Source organism: Maniola jurtina, chromosome 1, assembly GCF_905333055.1.
Source record: "Maniola jurtina chromosome 1, ilManJurt1.1, whole genome shotgun sequence".
In the NCBI taxonomy this organism is placed as follows: domain Eukaryota; kingdom Metazoa; phylum Arthropoda; class Insecta; order Lepidoptera; family Nymphalidae; genus Maniola; species Maniola jurtina.
In genome coordinates this window covers 3,414,270-3,432,051 of record NC_060029.1, presented here as the reverse complement: position 1 = coordinate 3,432,051, position 17,782 = coordinate 3,414,270, and the positions used below count along the sequence as shown (strand labels likewise).

The 17,782-nt window shown below is 36.8% G+C and overlaps 1 protein-coding gene across 2 annotated transcripts; it reads right to left on the bottom strand.

Annotated features, from left to right (window-relative positions):
• Positions 1–98: 98 nt before the first annotated feature.
• On the bottom strand, positions 99–5,667 carry LOC123866081. 2 transcript variants are annotated; one of them, XM_045907424.1, is made up of 3 exons: positions 5,495–5,667; positions 2,539–4,115; positions 99–804 (listed from the first exon to the last, which is right to left on the bottom strand). In XM_045907424.1, the coding sequence occupies exons 2-3, from the start codon at positions 4,102–4,104 to the stop codon at positions 721–723; spliced, it is 1,650 nt and encodes a 549-aa protein (XP_045763380.1). In that variant the 5' UTR covers positions 4,105–4,115; positions 5,495–5,667; the 3' UTR covers positions 99–720. The 2 variants fall into 2 exon arrangements, with proteins under 2 accessions (XP_045763380.1, XP_045763391.1); XM_045907435.1 differs by having other exon boundaries at positions 101–1,463.
• Positions 5,668–17,782: the final 12,115 nt, after the last annotated feature.

The window sequence follows — 17,782 nt, the reverse complement described above, 5'->3', positions numbered from 1 at the left end:
GCCGCCGAAGGGAGTTAGATCTTCAATTTGTCGAATTGCTTTAATTAGTGTAGTGTTGTGATTACACTAATAAAACACTCTCTGGACACACAAAGGGATGTAAAGCACACGTAACGCTAGAACACGCACACTCTCTGTCATGGCCGACAATGACTCCCCAGCGCCCCCGGAGACTGCAACGCCCTCCCGCGCCAGCGCATACACTACATCCCTTCTTTATTTTTATTATATGAAATAATTTGAAATTACAGTAGGTTACAGTAGGCAAAATTAGACAAAACAATTATGGTTTTAAATTTAACAAAACAATTTTGGTTTTACTTCCTTTTAACAACATTCAATACAATTCCCAATTAACAATTTAACACAATTTACTTTTGTACAAAATCCAATCACACCTAATCAACCTAATCATAGTTAACTAACTGCTACTCTGGTTCACAACCGTCCATGAATCATTTAATTTCTTTAAATGGACTATATTTCGCCGATATTCTTTTCCGGTTTCATCATTCCTAATATTAACATCACCACCACTCACATCCGTAACTGTATGCGTAGTGGGATTGAAATTGGAGGTTAACTTATTATCTTTGATCAAATTTTTCACTAATACTTTTTCTCCTATTTCTAAGTTGCTATCTGTCGCTTTCCTTTTGAGATCTGCATACTCTTTCCCTTTTTCCTTCTTTTGCAGGTCCCTATCTCTTACCTCTTCATCTATTGCCTTATACTCCATATCTGGTGCTGCTGGGATCTTGTCTCTAAACTGTCTTTTATAAAATAACTCCGAGGGAGATTTGCCTGTAACAGAGTGAGGCGTACTGTTATACATCATTAAATAACTGAAAATGTCCTCTTTCCAATCCTTGTTTTCAGCTTGGCAAATTTTTAGACGTTTTAAAACGTCTCGATTTTGCCTCTCGACTTCCCCGTTCATTTGAGGCCAATACGGAACTGTATTATATAGGATGATTCCACATTCCTTACAATATTTCCGGAAAACCTCGCCAGTCATCTGAGTTCCATTATCACACGTCAAGGTTGCTGGATAACCTAATCTGGAGAATATTTCTTTTAACACCTTTATCGTATCAAGAGAAGTAATACTGCGCATTACTTTGATTTCTTTATATCTACTATAGTAATCAACAAGTATCAACAGGTAATCGTGACTAGGAAGCGGCCCCAAGAAGTCCATCGCTATGTCAACCCAAGGTTCAGCGGGAAGTGCTCGTCTCTTCATTGGATGTGGCGGAGTAGGATTTGATACAAGCGTACATCCTCGGCAAGCTTTTACTAATCGTTCAGCATCTTTGTCAATCCTAGGCCACCACACCTTTGTTCTGAGGCGAGCTTTCATTGCTACTATGCCTGGATGGCCTTCATGAGCTGCTTCCAGTACTCGTTGCCGCAGAAGATGAGGTATAACTATCCTAGTTCCCCGAAGAAGGATATCTCCACTGGACGGTAGATGACTTTGTACCTGTAAGCCTGTAACCGAAGTACCCACCGTTCTATTCTTGCGCATGGTTTAGAAGTTCGTCCAAAAATGGTTTCCAATGGTTTGTGATCGCTTATTAGTTCAAAGTCTTTGCCAAACAGGTATATCTTAAAGTGTTCTACTGCCCAAACGAGCGCCAAGGCTTCTTTTTCTGTTTGACAATATCTCTTTTCACAGTCAGTGAGAGCCTTGTGACCAAAAGCGATCACACGGGGACCATCTTTACCAATCTGAACCAACACTGCACCTAACCCTACAGGAGAGGCATCAGCGATAACCTGGGTTTTATCAGAAGGACTATAGTAGCCTAAAGTTTCAATATTGGATATGCTTTTCTTTAAAGCTTCAAATGCCTCATCCTGCTTAGGTGTCCAGAATTTCTGAACATTTGCTGACTTTCCAATGCCTAACCGTAACAGTTCGCGCAAAGGTTCAGTAAGGGTAGCTAAGTTGGGAATCCATTTACTTACAAAATTAACCAAGCCCAAAAAACTTTGAATTTCTTCAATAGTATTTGGTATTCTACTAGTTTTAATTGCTGTCAAATATTTTTCAAGTGGCCTAATTCCACTAGCTGAAAGTTCATGACCGAGAAATTCAATTGTTTGAGTTTTATAAATGCATTTGTTTTCATTTAGCAGAACGTTGTTTTCTTTCAAAACTTGTAACACCTTACTTAACCTTGCGTCATGTTCTTTTTCTGTGGCACCGTGTACAATTATGTCGTCTATAAAATTGAATGTCCCTTCACAGCCTAACAACATCTTTTCTAAAATTTTTTGGAACATCTCTGGCGCACAAGAAATTCCGAACATTAGTCTCTTATATCTATATAGTCCTTTGCTAGTACTAAATGTAGTAATGTACCTACAATCTTCATGAATTTCGAGTTGATGAAAGGCATTTTTTATGTCAAGTTTAGAAAAGTATTTCGCTTGACGAAAGTTAGGTAGCAATTCCTTCATTGTTGGAAGGGGGTGATTTTCTCTTATAATTGCTTCGTTAGCTCTTCTCATATCTAAGCAAATACGTACCTCTTCTTGTCCTTCTTTAAGAACGGGAACCATGGGTGATACCCACGGTGAGGGTTCATTTACTTCCTCAATGATATCCGCATCTTTAAGTTCCTTTAATTTTTTGGTAACCTTTTCTTCTAAAGGAATGGGGACTCTTCGATATGGCTGGATAACTGGTTTAACTGTTTGGTCTATTGGGATTTGGACCGTTACTCCTTTGAACTTTGGAAACACTTTATCTGATGGTTTCTCATTACTTATTGAGTTAATTTGAAGCCCAATTTTTAGCACGCCTAACTGAATTGCTGTCTCCTTGCCTAATAAATCACGTGTGCCGTTTCTGATAACATAGATGGTACCTTTTATACACTTATTAGCAATGACTGAAATGTTCGCGTCAAAGGAGCCCATTATATCCAAAGGTTCTTTACTGCCGTAAGAAACAAGTGTCTTATTAGGTTTGCGTATTTGATTAGAAATTTTCACTCTATTGTCTTTTAGAAGCTGCCATGTTTTATCAGTAATTACGTTGCATTTACTTCCCGAATCGATCAAAATGTCAATGGTAACTCCCCCAATACTGCACTTTATAGTTTCGTCATCATCCAGGTGGAAAATATAATCTATTCGGGACTCTTCTGTCTTTTCCTTTCGTACTTCACCGGTCTCATCCTTTTTATCTCCGTTTTCACCCAGATTGAAAATGTAGTCAATTTCAGATCTAAAGGCACCTTTTTTTGTTTCTATTTTTGGTTTTTTATTTACGGTTTCCGTCCTGTTGCCCGAAAACTGTCTTTTCTGTCGAGTTCTACAATTTTCCCGGAAATGACCAATGAAGCCACACTTCAAACATCGTTTGTCTTTTGCTGGGCATTTTATGTCTTCGGATGAGTGGGAGGGGCTTCCACATCTACTACATTTAGTGTTCGAGAATTGTCTTGGGAACGGTTTGTTATATTTTTTCTTGTTATCGATTTTATTTATTTCTGCTTTGTTGAAATTGTTCGTATCATTTGTCTTTACCATTTTAAATTTATCCAATTGTCTGGCTACAACTTCTAATGCATTTGCTTTACTGATGATTTCGTCTAGAGTAATTGTATCTCCACCTTCTAAAATTTTTTTCCTCAATTCGACTTGTCTGCACTTTTCAGTGATTTGGTCAATAATATGCTGCTCTTTGTCATGGAATTGACATTTTTCGGCTTGAGTTCTTAACCTTAATAAAAATCGTTCGAATTGTTCTTCTTCTTCCTGTTTCATGAGTCTAAAGAGATACCTTTCGTAAATCCGACTTTGTTTTGGAGCAAAGTGACTGTCCAATTTCTTTAGAGCTACTTCATAAACATCGACACCTTCTTCTTCAACGTGAGCGCCGGGTATGTTATAATAAACTTCCTGTAGTGCTATACCCCCCACATGGAGTAGAGTAGCCCGTTTTTTTACAGGAGTCTCGATGTTGGCAGCCAGTAAGTAAATTTCGAATGCTCTTTTCCATTTTTCCCAGCGAGTGCCGATAGATGTTGGATCGCCTTCGCAATCAAAATGTTGCAAGTTAGGAAGTGTAGATGATGCATGAGTCATTTTGGGGCAGCCTGCAACAAAATGTTGACTCTTATTTTTGCGTGGCTCTTTTTTTTTAGTATTACACTGCGTAGCCCTCTCATACAGTTGGACCTAATTATATACACATATTTTTAATATGTTACTTAAGGCGTATACGAGTACCTTAAAATATGTCCATAATTTAATCTGCGTGGCCCTTAGATTTAGTCTGCGTGGCCTTTAATTTAATCTGCGTGGCCCTTTGATATAATCTGCGTGGCCCTTTGATTTAATCTGCGTGGCCCTTTGAGTTAATCTGCGTGGCCCTTTGATATAATCTGCGTGGCCCTTTGAGTTAATCTGCGTGGCCCTTTGATTTAATCTGCGTGGCCCTTTGATTTATTTTTCGTGACCCTTTGATTAATTTTGCGTGGCCCTTTGATTTATTTTGCGTGGCCCTTTGATTTAATTTGCGTGACTCTATTCATTGCGTGGCCTTAAAGTGAACCTTTCTTATTACTGGATCATCTCCATATAAATTGTGCAAGTAAACAATAGGATAAGTGCATAACTTAAATGTTGTGATGTAATTGTTGTTACTAATACAATGAAATAATCAAAGTTACCATAAACTTTATACACATGTTTCCTGCCTCGTGCAATCTAATTGAATTATTATTCAAACTATCATATTTTAAGTTATTACTTATAACCAAATTTAATAATAAAATAATAATCAATATTACATTGTGTAATGTATGTGCATAAAATATGTTTCTCATTAAGTCAAATCTATGATCATAAATCATACATTATATCAATTGAACTGATCAAAGGTAGGTATCGTTAGGTTGTATACGTGCACAATATATATTTTTGTAGATATCCATATAATCCAAGGGTCTGGAAAGCAGGTTTTATTTGAAACCTTCATAACTCCCGTATTTATAACAATTTACTTTTGTTGGCCACCTAGCAACAGATCGTACGACATCGAATGAGTCAATTATTATTTTGTTAAACCACCTTCATTAGATAATATTTTTTTTTTTTTAATAACCTTACACAACAACCTTTGCATAATAATTGTATGGCCTTATTCCCTTCTATTTGATATAATGCAAGGCCCTTAACAATGAAGGATAGCGGCATAAATACGAGTATAAATTTGTTTGCCAGTAGGTACCTTTGTTTACGTATTTACTTGGTTCCTAAGTGATTCTGATTTATGCATATAACATTACAGTGTTCATTAAACTAATTTTTTTTTTTTTATCCTATTAGGTACCTATACCTAATACCAACAATTTATAATAGGTTATTCGGACCGAAGCTAACACGTAAACAATTGATAGGCAACAAATAGGTAACCATTACTGTTCCTTCCTTCATTTATCCTTTTTTTTTTATTAGAGTTACATGTACTTACTTTTATCCTCGTCGCCACTTGTAGTGTTGTGATTACACTAATAAAACACTCTCTGGACACACAAAGGGATGTAAAGCACACGTAACGCTAGAACACGCACACTCTCTGTCATGGCCGACAATGACTCCCCAGCGCCCCCGGAGACTGCAACGCCCTCCCGCGCCAGCGCATACACTACAATTAGTACACAGATAGTTAGTACACGAATCGAGTGGAATGGAATGGTAATATAGGATGTGTGGTCTAGTTGTGATGACGCGTATCAATTGATTGCGATTGTTAAACAACTTTGACCCAAGTCGGTAACTGGATGGATGACCGATTTTAGAAGCATAAAATAGACTTTTTCAATTCCTCCGTGCCTCAGAAAGAACGATAAGCCTTCCGGTCTCAGCTATCATCGCTAACATCTGATAAGAACTCAAAAAATCTTAAATACTAGTAGTCAAAAATCTCTAAGTTGAGTTATATCTGGGAACTCCTATCTTTATGAGATTAATGGAAGGGGCCACGAGTCACAACCCTCAACAATAAGAATATAAGACGCAGAAAGAGATAGAGTGAATATAGGCCTCTTGCTTGTTTTGTTCCCGCGGCTATGAAACCACCCAGGTCGACATTTAAATATTCGTAGAAATTAACTCGCTGTATCTGTATTTCTCTCTGCACTGGCCTTGGTCACAATGCCCACCGGCAGAGTGAAGTGGAGCTAAGACGCAGCGTCTTTCTAACTAAAACTCAAAATTAACTTTATTTACTTTGACATAAAAGCAGCAACCTAAGTGCCCGCCTAAGCACGGCTTTGTTTCAGTATTCTAATTTCCACCATATGTCACAGTCCATAAAGGCTAAAACTGAGTTAAACCTATAAAAAGACAGCTCGATTTCACTCCGCCTGTGTGCGTCGAACATTTAGTGGTATTTAATCTAGTGACTCAAGATCTTTTTTAATCATACTCACAAAAAGAGCTTACTTTATAAAATTTAAATTTTGAGAGTTGTTATCAAAAAGATTTGGCTCAACTCTTCTCCATCTGTTTGCGTAGGCACTCACGGTGTTATTCAATCCGGTGCGTCAACATCTATTTAACCATACTCACAAAACAGAGCTTACCTTGATGAATTATGCACAAGCGACATTCAAAGGATCAAATTTGAATTTGCTGAAGGAGGGCCTCCTTAGCAATTCATATCCCAGCCTGACATATTTTATTTAATACATCTGTATTAATGAGGAGCTGGAACCGGAGTAATTACGCTTCTGATCAAAATACTTTTTTTTAACCCCCGACCCAAAAAGAGGGGAGTTATAAGTTTGACGTGTGTATCTGTGTATCTGTGTGTCTGTGTATCTGTGTATCTGTGTATCTGTGTATCTGTGTATCTGTGTATCTGTCTGTGGCATCGTAGCGCCTAAACGAATGAACCGATTTTGATTTACTTTTTTTTGTTTGAAAGGTGGCTTGATCGAGAGTGTTCTTAGCTATAATCCAAAAAAATTGGTTCAGCCGTTTAAGAGTTATCAGCTCTTTTCTAGTTTTCTTGTAGAAAAGAAGGTTAGATAACCGTTAGGTTCATAATATTATTTGACAAATGTCAAGCTGTCTAGATGGACGTTGCCTAGATACATAAATATTTATTTGAAAATGATGTTTTGGAAAACTCAAATACTTTGTCGGGGGTGTTATAAATTTTTAATTTACACTTGTTATTCCGTACGTTTTTGACGCAACTGTATACATACGGATGCTGAACTTATTTCCAAGCCAATTTATAGCATATAACTGTGCTAAAAATTATAATTGAGTCCAAAGTTCGTGATTTTGATCGCTGAATACCAAGCTAAACTTATTTCTACTGTAACTTTGTACGAAGACAAACGGCGATTTCCATATGATTTACAGATTCTAACGGTCGCCGTCGAGTGAGTCGCCCGCGCCGGGCGACTAGTGCCCTTATTAATTACTGCTGCATTATTACACTAGTACGGTAATATTTAAAATGGCCTAACAGGCGTTCTGATACTTCGCAAAACTTCGATTCTTCCAAATCAAATAATGTGCCAGTAAAAATGTTTTTATTGAAAATTCTTCCGATAAAAGGCGTTACATTAAATTGAATTCCAGCTAAAATTGTCTGCCTCCGCCACTCGCATGATACATAATATAATATGTATACTTACCTACATATAGAATGGAATGTTACTGGCAAAGTTTGCAAGTTGTGCAAAGATAATAAGTACCCGGGCAGAGTTATCTTAATATCATTATTAGCTGAGTCTGACTGGGCACTAAACTATGGAAATGGTTTTTTGATAAAAATAATGATACGGCTAAGTTAGATAAAGGTTTCTTTTGTCAGTAGTAAGTAAGTAGGTTACTCTAATCAGTAATTCAAGTAGTTGTTCAAATTCGATTCCACCCGGGCATCGTCTACTTTGCCCACACTGTGAATTTCAGCCGTAACATATAGAAATAGTTTATTTAATAGCTGATTTTAGACTTATTTCATAGTTTAACGACAGTATTGCATATTGTAAGTAAAATTACTGCGATAATCAATTTGAAAAAATTCACCAATATTTCGACTTTGTAGCATGGATTGTGGTCACAGCGAAACCAACGGATTTCCGTTATCGTTTCATTATACATACCTACGCGCCCGTTGTTTTTAGATGACTGCCCAAAAAAATGGAATGCGTTTTCAGTTTTGATGTTTATGGGAGATTCTTTATTCCACCATAACTTCTAAATGTCTCAACAGATTTGGATGTTCGGGGTATTATTAGAACAGTATGAAACTAATGCCGTACAGAATTAAATTTATCCTGGAAATTGTCAGAAAATCAAAAAATTTACTGACTTTGTGGCGCAGCATTTTTTTACGGCACTGCGCGCTTTCTTATTATTTTTCATGGATCTATCGATGGTAAAAATGTCGTACAAAAATATATGACCAAAATGTACTCACTCTACCTGCACTTTTGAATTCTCACCAGCACTCTGTTGGACAGCTTACAAGTGACGGCATAGTGCTGAATCTTGTTATTTTATGCTCTTATATCGTCCTGTATACGTCACCTGGTGGTTCATATGACCCATCCATTTTTGAACATGGGCCTGTAGTCTAGAATACTTACACCATCCCGACTGAACTGGCATAATTTTTTTGAAAAAAAAAAGCTAATATGGTGGCATTTTCAAACGTGTTTTTTTCAGTTATTTTTTATATATATTTTCATTTTTAAACTCATGACAGACAAGAGATAGCAGTGCAAATGGTGCAAACCATAAAACACATTCTTACTCCACCAGCGGACGTTCGCTGTAGGGGGTGTTCTGGTGGCCGTAGCAGACCCACCTAATGGGGTACCTACTACGTGCCCCCAAACACCGTTAGAGGCATGCCGGAACCACAGCACGCCAAATCAACACAAATAAATACTTCGCATCAATATTATAGTAGGGATTATGAGGTTGATAATATAATAAAATATTATATTTAATACATCGATTCAAACAAAGCTTTGATTAGTATGCTCGTATTGAAAGGAGAATAAAATTAACATAATAATAAACACTGTTCATGTATGACAAGCTCATTTGCAAAACATTATATTAATTTAAATTGTATGAATATTTTAGAATAAGTTTATTGTTTTATGGAAATAGGTACTAGCACTACTCACTGATGCTAGCTGATGCCCGCGATTTCCACCGCGTGAATTTATTAGGGTTCCGTACCTCAAAAGGAAAAACGGAACCCTTATAGAAACACTTTGTTGTCTGTCTGTTTGTCAAGAAACCTATAGGGTACTTGCCGTTGACCTAGAATCATGAAATTTGGTAGGTAGGTAGGTCTTATAGCACAAAGTACAGGAATCAATCTGAAAACCGCGAATTAGTGGTTACATCATTAAAAAAAAAATGTGTTTCAATTTTCAAAATAAGATAACTATACCAAGTGGTGTATCATATGAAAGAGCTTTACCTGTATACCCTAAAACAGATTTTTATTTATTTTTATGCATAATAGTTTTTTGATTTATCGTGCAAAATGTTGGAAAAAATACCCGAGTACGGAACCCAGCGCGCGAGTCTGACTCGCACTTAGCCGGTTTCTTATTAGGATACGCTTGCGATTGACGACAATCAATGAAGTGGTCTAAGTTGGAGCGCGCTTACTTAAAAGGCACTCTTACCTTGAAAGTAATTAAGTTATACGTGGCAGAAAACACGGAGGCTCGAGGGCGTTCCAAACCTTAGCGGTTCGTATCAGATCGTATATCTGTATTTACCATATTTCGCGGTTGGGCCGTGAAAAGCTAACAGACATATAGTCATACAGACAGACTTTCGCATTCATAATATAAGTATAGATTTAGATGTTTTAAGTTCTAATCTCATTTTATTTTGACCATTAGATTAGAGGCACTATTTTGACTGATGTATTTTGGTTTGCTCCTTCAGTAATACGACATCTCTCTGTTTACAAAGCCACGCAAAGCTGCGCGAATTATTCAATTCGTACGTATTAATTAGAGTGGAGACTGTGTTAGTACCTAATTTAAATAATTAACCGGCGAGTCTGGTGATTTCTGGAATTCCCTTTGACATTCGAATACGAGACCGAGCGAGTGTATTTAGCAAAGTTTGATTGAAAGGACTCGCACGACGCAATGTAAATAAGCTACCAGATTCCCAAAAAAAGGATTGGGTTTCTTCTCCAAACCAAGCCCCCTTCTTCTTCGTCGTTACACTCTTGGTAGAGTGGTCGTAGTCATCACGAAATTAAGTCTTTGAAGGCAGATAATAATATTATGCTACTCAGTATAGCATTTGCTCTGGGACTTCGTCTGTGTTGGTGTTAGCTGGCGGGCGTGTTCTGCCTTTTTGGAGTGTTTATTTTTTTGTTAAAACTGACTGGAAAGCGCTCTAAGGGGGTGCCGGGCGTATGTCGGCGAGCGCCGGCACAGACGGGGTCCACACTTATATAGTTTAACTAACTTGTTACAAATAACTACAAACTTGACATTGGCTAATCTTTGTAAAGCCAGACGAGAGAGAAAAAAAAAGCATTTGCTCTACTGACTACTGAGTAACTTCTCTCTGCTTGCTGATAATCTAGTATACTGGTATAGTAGGTTACCGCAAATAGCAGACTAAATTTCGTTGGTCCATCGCATATGTCCGTTGTAATTAAATAAATAAATACGTGACCTTCCTCTCCCTCTATCACTATCATACCAGGAGATGACGTGTCCGAAGAAATTTAATATAGGACCCTGCCTGTACTAACGCCAAAATACACTGTAACCAGACCCCTGATGATGCAAAAACAAGGGGACTGTGTCTTTGAAGTTATCCTATTGTTTGTGGCTTTGTAATTTTCAAACAGATGACTCGATCTCAATGTATTTATTTGACAGCTGGTTAACGGTTTGGTTTTAGATCTGTAGGTATGTTTTGTTGCAATTCGATAATGGAGCCAGACCTTTCTCAGAACAATTATTAATACTAAGTAAATCCAACCCATTGTATTTGAGGTCAATTTAATCGTATCAAATTCGCTATATGTCAGAAATATAATTATTTGAACGACCACCTAAACCTATGTTATTAAAATAATATTTCAATAAATACTTTAGATCTGCGCCTGAGTAGGAACAATGTCTGTGATCTGTTGATAGACCTCCACTTTTTTACAACACAACACAAGTTAGGTAGCAAAGAGAATTTTATTGAAAAATATGACAGAATAGGCAGATGCAAAATTCTCCTGCAGGTGTACACCCCACGCGGCTAACCCTGAAGTCGCGGCGGCGCCTTTGACAATTTGCAGCACGTGCTAAGCGGCACGACACACAGGCGACCGTATCTAAGCAAACAGACTTTAATACATTGATATTATAAACGTGTCATGGAGTGTGGAAATCCTTACAAGAGACGTCTTAGATACGTTCAGCAGTGGACATATTATATTATTTTAGACGGCAAGTCAACGGTTATACCTACGTGCATTTTCTACTCGCAATTGAATTATAGATCTACAAATGGGAGATAAGGTCTGCATAAAAATGCAAGTAATGTTCATCTACATGCAAATTTCTATGACGGCGTCTCATTTCTTGAGCGATGTGAATGCAAGGACCAACGAACTTATACGGAGTAGATTGGAGTCAAATCTTTTTGATAACTCAAACACAGCTTTACGTACCTTGAAATACGGTTATAATTGCTATGCTAAAATAATATTATAACACTGGGTGCGCCTGGGCTATGCGCCGCCGCCGCCGTCATATCGAAGTAGGTACCTGCCTACCTATAAATATAACATTAGTTTGAGTTATTATCAAGAAATAAGCCGTTTCGTTCCACTCTAGTCTGGTGGTGTGCGTTGTGCCTAATGCGTTTGGGAATCTCAATAGATTTTTTTAATCGTAAAATGACGATGAGTCTAAAATGCCGGTTTCAACAAAGTTAATTATGCGTTGAATTTAAAAACACCTCTTTTGTAATCGTTTGATAAAGCCTAATCAATTTATTTCAAATGAGAATCAAAAGCAGCCAATCAATCCACTTCGCTTAATGATCATACAAACAGCAGTATTAGATAGGAGTTGGTGGAAATTTTGGTAGGTAGGTATATAAGAGTATTTTATTATTAACTTATCAATGAGATTGATAGATAATGTTGAGCTTTGAAGATTGTGAATTAAGTAAGCAAGGTGGTTGAGCACTGATTTTTCGAAAAAAAAAATTTGGAAGTTTAAATTGTCTTGCTCATGCCTGGTATGTAGCTTTTATACAAGTTTGAATAGATTTTCTTATATAACATAAATTCAACCATCAGTAGACACCCAACAAAAGCAAGCTTCTTCGGTGAAAATTATTTTACCGGTCCGATTTATTTAATTCAGTGAGTTAACAGGGCTCTTTCCGTCACTCGTTTCCACTCGTTTCATACAATCGTAGTTCCAATTTCATTTGAATATTAAGCAACCAAAGTCCATGAAATTTTGCAGACATATTCTAGAAACTAATATCTGTGTCTGTGGTGTTTTAGATTTTTCTAAAAATATGTAGTTTTAAAATTACAGGGGCTCCAAGATTTGTATGAAAATTTTAAGACCGCGTAACTTTGAAACCGAATATTTTAACAGAAATCTGGAAAACCACAGACATAGATATTAGTTTCTAGAATATGTCTGCAAAATTTCATGGACTTAGGTTGCTTAATATTCAAATGAAATTGGAACTACGATTGTATGAAACGAGTGGAAACGAGTGACGGAGAGAGCCCTCTTAAGTTTTTTCTCATGAAATTCCCCGGTGTCAAAGCCCAAACGAAAATACGTCGCATCAAAGATCATTAATTGCCAAACGTCAAATCCTTGAAATTATATAATACTTTTAACAGGGCTCTCTCCGTCACTCGTTTCCACTCGTTTCATACAATCGTAGTTCCAATTTCATTTGAATATTAACCAACCAAAGTCCATGAAATTTTGCAGACATATTCTAGAAACTAATATCTATTCCGGGATAAAATATAGCCTATACGAATTCGGAAGAATCCCTCTAAGTAATGGTAAAAGAAATTTTGAAATCGGTCCAGTAGTTTTTGAGCCTATTCAATACAAACATATACAAAAATACAAAAATACAAAGGTTTCCTCTTTATAATATTAGTATAGATGATGATCATCACAGCTTAATCATTAATATCAACTTCTGGGACGCGAGCAAATGATAAATTTTTTTCTGCCATCAACTCCATAACTATGTGACAACTTGTTTTAATTGCTCGTCGTGCTATAAATTAATCCGTCACCGAGCCGCCTGCACGCTATGTCGACACATGCCGTCGAATTCTTTGCGCTCCTATGAATTATCACTGTGCTCACATTTTATTAGAGTTCCGCAGTACTTAAAGGACAACTCAATCTCCCATAGTTAGATAGATAGAAAACTTTATTGCACACAAAACATGAAATAATCAAGACAAAACAAAGAAAATAAAACCTAAAAACAATTGTATGCAAAGGCGGCCTTATTGCTCAGAGCAATCTCCACCAGGCAACCTTTGGTGTAAGGGAGAAACTAGATTGTCAACTAACAAGATATAAAAAAAATCACGTCTATCAAATGCCATTTCAAAGTTTTCAATTAAATACGAAAGTGTTCTCTCTGTCTGTCCTTTTTGCGTCTCAATCGATGCTTCAACCGATTTTGACGAAAGGTAAGGTTTTCAAATCCGATAACTTAAAGCTAATAATAACTATCCCAGAAATCAAAGAGCTGATTTTTTAAAACGTAAACCCACGCGAAAGAAATCGCACGCATCAGCTAGTAATTTTTAATCTACAAAACAAGTATATTTTTAGTATAATATGGTATGTATGTGGTTCTATAATATAAACAGTTTTGAAGAATGAGTGTAAAAACAGTATAACTCCTAGCACATATCCGAATATGGATCAAAAATACGCTTCGGTTTCGGTTTCGGTCAGTTTCGGTTCACGGTTTCGTCCACATTGAGAGAAAGGTTTTATGAAGTTTTCAATGGAACTAAAAATAATAACACGTGATATGGTGAGGTACCTTGTATCTAAGGTAAAAATTTCTAGACTGTGCTTACAGTTTTACCGTGACTATATTTTTATTTAATACCTACGGAATCCTTCAAACAATGGAGTGACTCTAACATAAATATTTTTGCTTTTTTCTTGATGAAAATTAATGATGCCGTCAAGTTTACTTCTACGATACATTGTTAGTGTTCTAGTTTAGTTTTTGTATCTCTACACCTTAGCTATAGGTATTGGATTTAATATTAGACCTAAAAATGCCTAAAAAAGTATTCTATTCACTAAAAATAAGCTGCATCATTGCTACTAAGCGAAAACATTATACTTTAGTTCAGTATAGAATTAAGTCATTAATATTAATGAAGAAGAAATCGTGACCTATAATTTAATGCCTGTAGAGCACTTTTTGATACTAATGGAGGTGAAGCTATTGCTTACGAAGGTCTGGCCCTTACAAACTCTCTCTCTCTAGTATAAAAGTAGAAGTATGACAACTATTCTTTTGAATTAAGTATTTTTGACTGATATATTTTTGCTTAGAGCCTCCAAATAGACTCTACTAATACTTATTTACTAACCCCCGACCCAAAAAGAGGGGCGTTATAAGTTTGACGTGTGTATCTGTCTGTGGCATCCTAGCTCCTAAACGAATGGGACCGATTTTAATTTAGTTTTTTTTTGTTTCAAATCAAAGGTTGCTTGATCGAGAGTGTTCTTAGCTATAATCGAAGAAAATCGGTTCAGCCATTTTAAAGTTATCAGCTCTTTTCTAGTTTTCTTATAGAGGTTTTTGTGTCGCGGGTTTTTTAAATTTCGAGATATTGACTGAATACATTTTTGCTTAGAGCCTCCAATTAGACCCTACTAATACTTATTTATTAATCCGCTGTTAGCACAAACTGGTAGCCAATCAATACTATTTCTGGATACGTTTATTTACGTTCGCTCGGACCGCCACTAAGACTGTTTGTTATTACGTAACACACTCATTAAATACGACTGTTCTCTGTAACTACACACTCTATGTATAAAACCTTACAAATAGAGGAGAAAATTGGAAGTCATTAGTTCTCAGCAAGAAAACACGAATAGGTATTGATGAACGTTTCCAAATAATTATGATAACGCCTATCGATTAACGATTAATTAATGATAGTCGCTCCGACGGAATATTTATGCAGGTGAAAATTAAAATATAGACGGTGTCTTTTTAACTGGGCTCTCTCCATCACTCGCTTCATACAATCGTAGTTCCAATTTCATTTGAATATTAAGCAACCAAAGTCCATGAAATTTTGCAGACATATTCTAGAAACTAATATCTGTGTCTGTGGTGTTTTAGATTTTTCGAAAATATGTAGTTTTAAAATTACAGGGGCTCAAAGATTTGTATGTAATTTTTTAAGACCGCGTAACTTTGAAACCGAATATTTTAGCAGAAATCTGGAAAACCACAGACATAGCTATATACATATTAGTTTCTAGAAAATGTCTGCAAAATTTCATGGACTTTGGTTGCTTAATATTCAAATGAATTGGAACTACGTTTGTATGAAGCGAGTGACGGAGAGACCCCTCTTAAGCATGATTTAAAGAAACCTATGGTATAAGGCAAGGTAAGGTCTCGGATACATAAGTTATCACTGGCAAGTGGCAACACGCACTGTTGGAAAACTTGTCTGTAAGTATTGAAGAATTTTAGACGAGAAGATATTTCGGAACTTCCCGAACACTGCGAGGCTGAGTTGGATTTGACTGTTAACCTCTTTCACGAAATTGGACCTTAATATTTGGAAATTACTTAATTTGAGCTCATTTTTAGCAGCAAACGGTTGCTCCAGAATTTAGATATTCATTGCACCAATCACTCATTAATCTTTAGGACTAGCTTAAACGAACTGCGCCCCACAAAATTGCGAAACATGCGTCGAAAGCACGCATTAATAGTTATATATACTGACTCAAACCTTTGACTAAATGACCTGAGGTTATAATCAAAATAACCTCAAAATGTACTTTTGTAAAGACCAAAATAGTACGCAGTATTTTAGACGTGCAATTTTCAAGACAATTACTTAGGACTGAGTTCATCAATCAATATGGAGACGTTGGGGAATTAGAAAAAGGCATGTTGGCGTCATAGGCGATATGCGAAGCGATAGATGTAATATGCTGATATGAATCTATGGGTTAGCATGAAAGTTGTAATAATCCAGTTGCAAATATTGAAATTCTTGCGATTGCCTGAATTTATGGTATTCTTCACAGAACAGTGCGTTTTAACTAATAGTAAGACAGAGAGATGAGCTAATGAAAGAGTGATTGCACTGTAAGTATGCAGTTCTATCAAACTTTGGTGCTGTAGATCGAGGAAGCTGTGTCGTCGAGAGGATCTCGTTTATTCAAGAATTCAGGATGAGGTTAGGACCTAAACATACCTGACCGTTAGGTACTGTTCTTGATTACCTACCTTGGTACCTTACCGATCATGAGAAAGAGATCAGCCGGCGTATTCATCAACCTCGGCTGCGCAGTGTTCCAAAAGCTTCGAGATGACTTCTCATCTAAAAATTTCCAGGGCCCAAAATCCACAGTCTCCGAACAGAGCGTGTTGCGAGTGCAAGTGATGACATATCAAGTATCTACGTATCCGATACAATTTATTGTGGGCTCTAATTTTATATACTTGCGTGATATAATCTAGTTCAGTAATTCAGAAGTTGTAAGGCTATGACAGACGGACGGACGGACGGACGGATAAGTGCAATTTCACTCAAGTAGAGAGACCTCGCGTCGCTCGGTCAATTAAGTTTCCCAACATTTTCTATGTACGAGTAAGTCCGTCAGCGTTCGATTATGTTTTATTAGCTGACGCCCGCGACTTCGCCCGCGTGGATTTAGGTTTTTCGAAATCCCGTGGGAACTCTTTGGTTTTCCGGGATAAAAAGTAGCCTATGTGCTAATCCAGGATATTATCTATCTCCATTCCGATATTCAGGCAAATCCTTCCAGTAGTTTTTGCGTGAAGGAGTTACAAACACACACACACACACACACATACAAACTTTCGCCTTTATAATATTAGTGTGATATTTTCTATATTCTATAAGGTAGAATTATTTAAATAAGTAGCATTAATTTAGGAAAATTAAAACAAATAGGTAATAATATTATTTGAACCCAATTTAACAAACAACTTTTAACATGAATTTAAAGTTTAAAAACAGAAACGAACCATAAACTTTAGACTCTACTGGGTTAATTAGGTAAACTTTTAGCTCTCTCTACATCATTAACTATGAATGTTTGATGCTTTTTTATATCAAGTTATTTTTTAGTTTCTATTCTGACACAAACTAGCCCTTGACTGCAATCTCACCTGATGGTAAGTGATGATGCAGTCTAAGATGAAGACGGGCTATCTTGGAAGAGGTATGGCAGTTTCATTAACCCTTTAATTAACCCTTCAAATCCTTAATCGGTTTTTACACGGCATCGTACCGAAACGCTAAATTGCTTGGCGGCATTTTTTTTTATTCACTATAGGTAAGCGCTTGACCACAGTCACACCTGATGGAAAGTGATGATGTGGTCTAAGATGGGACGCGTTTACCTAGAAGGTGCCTATTCACTCTTGTTTTAAAGATACCCGGATTGTAATTGGTAGGCACAGATCGCGGAACAGTATTCCAAACCTT

Excerpts from the sequence above, each read along its gene's own strand:
- LOC123866081 (XM_045907424.1), bottom strand. The coding sequence starts at position 4,104 with ATGACTCATGCATCATCTACACTTCCTAACTTGCAACATTTTGATTGC. Across the intron at positions 805-2,538 it reads TTAAAGAAGGACAAGAAGAG|GCAAATCTCCCTCGGAGTTA; the intron begins GTACGTATTTGC and ends ACTCTGTTACAG.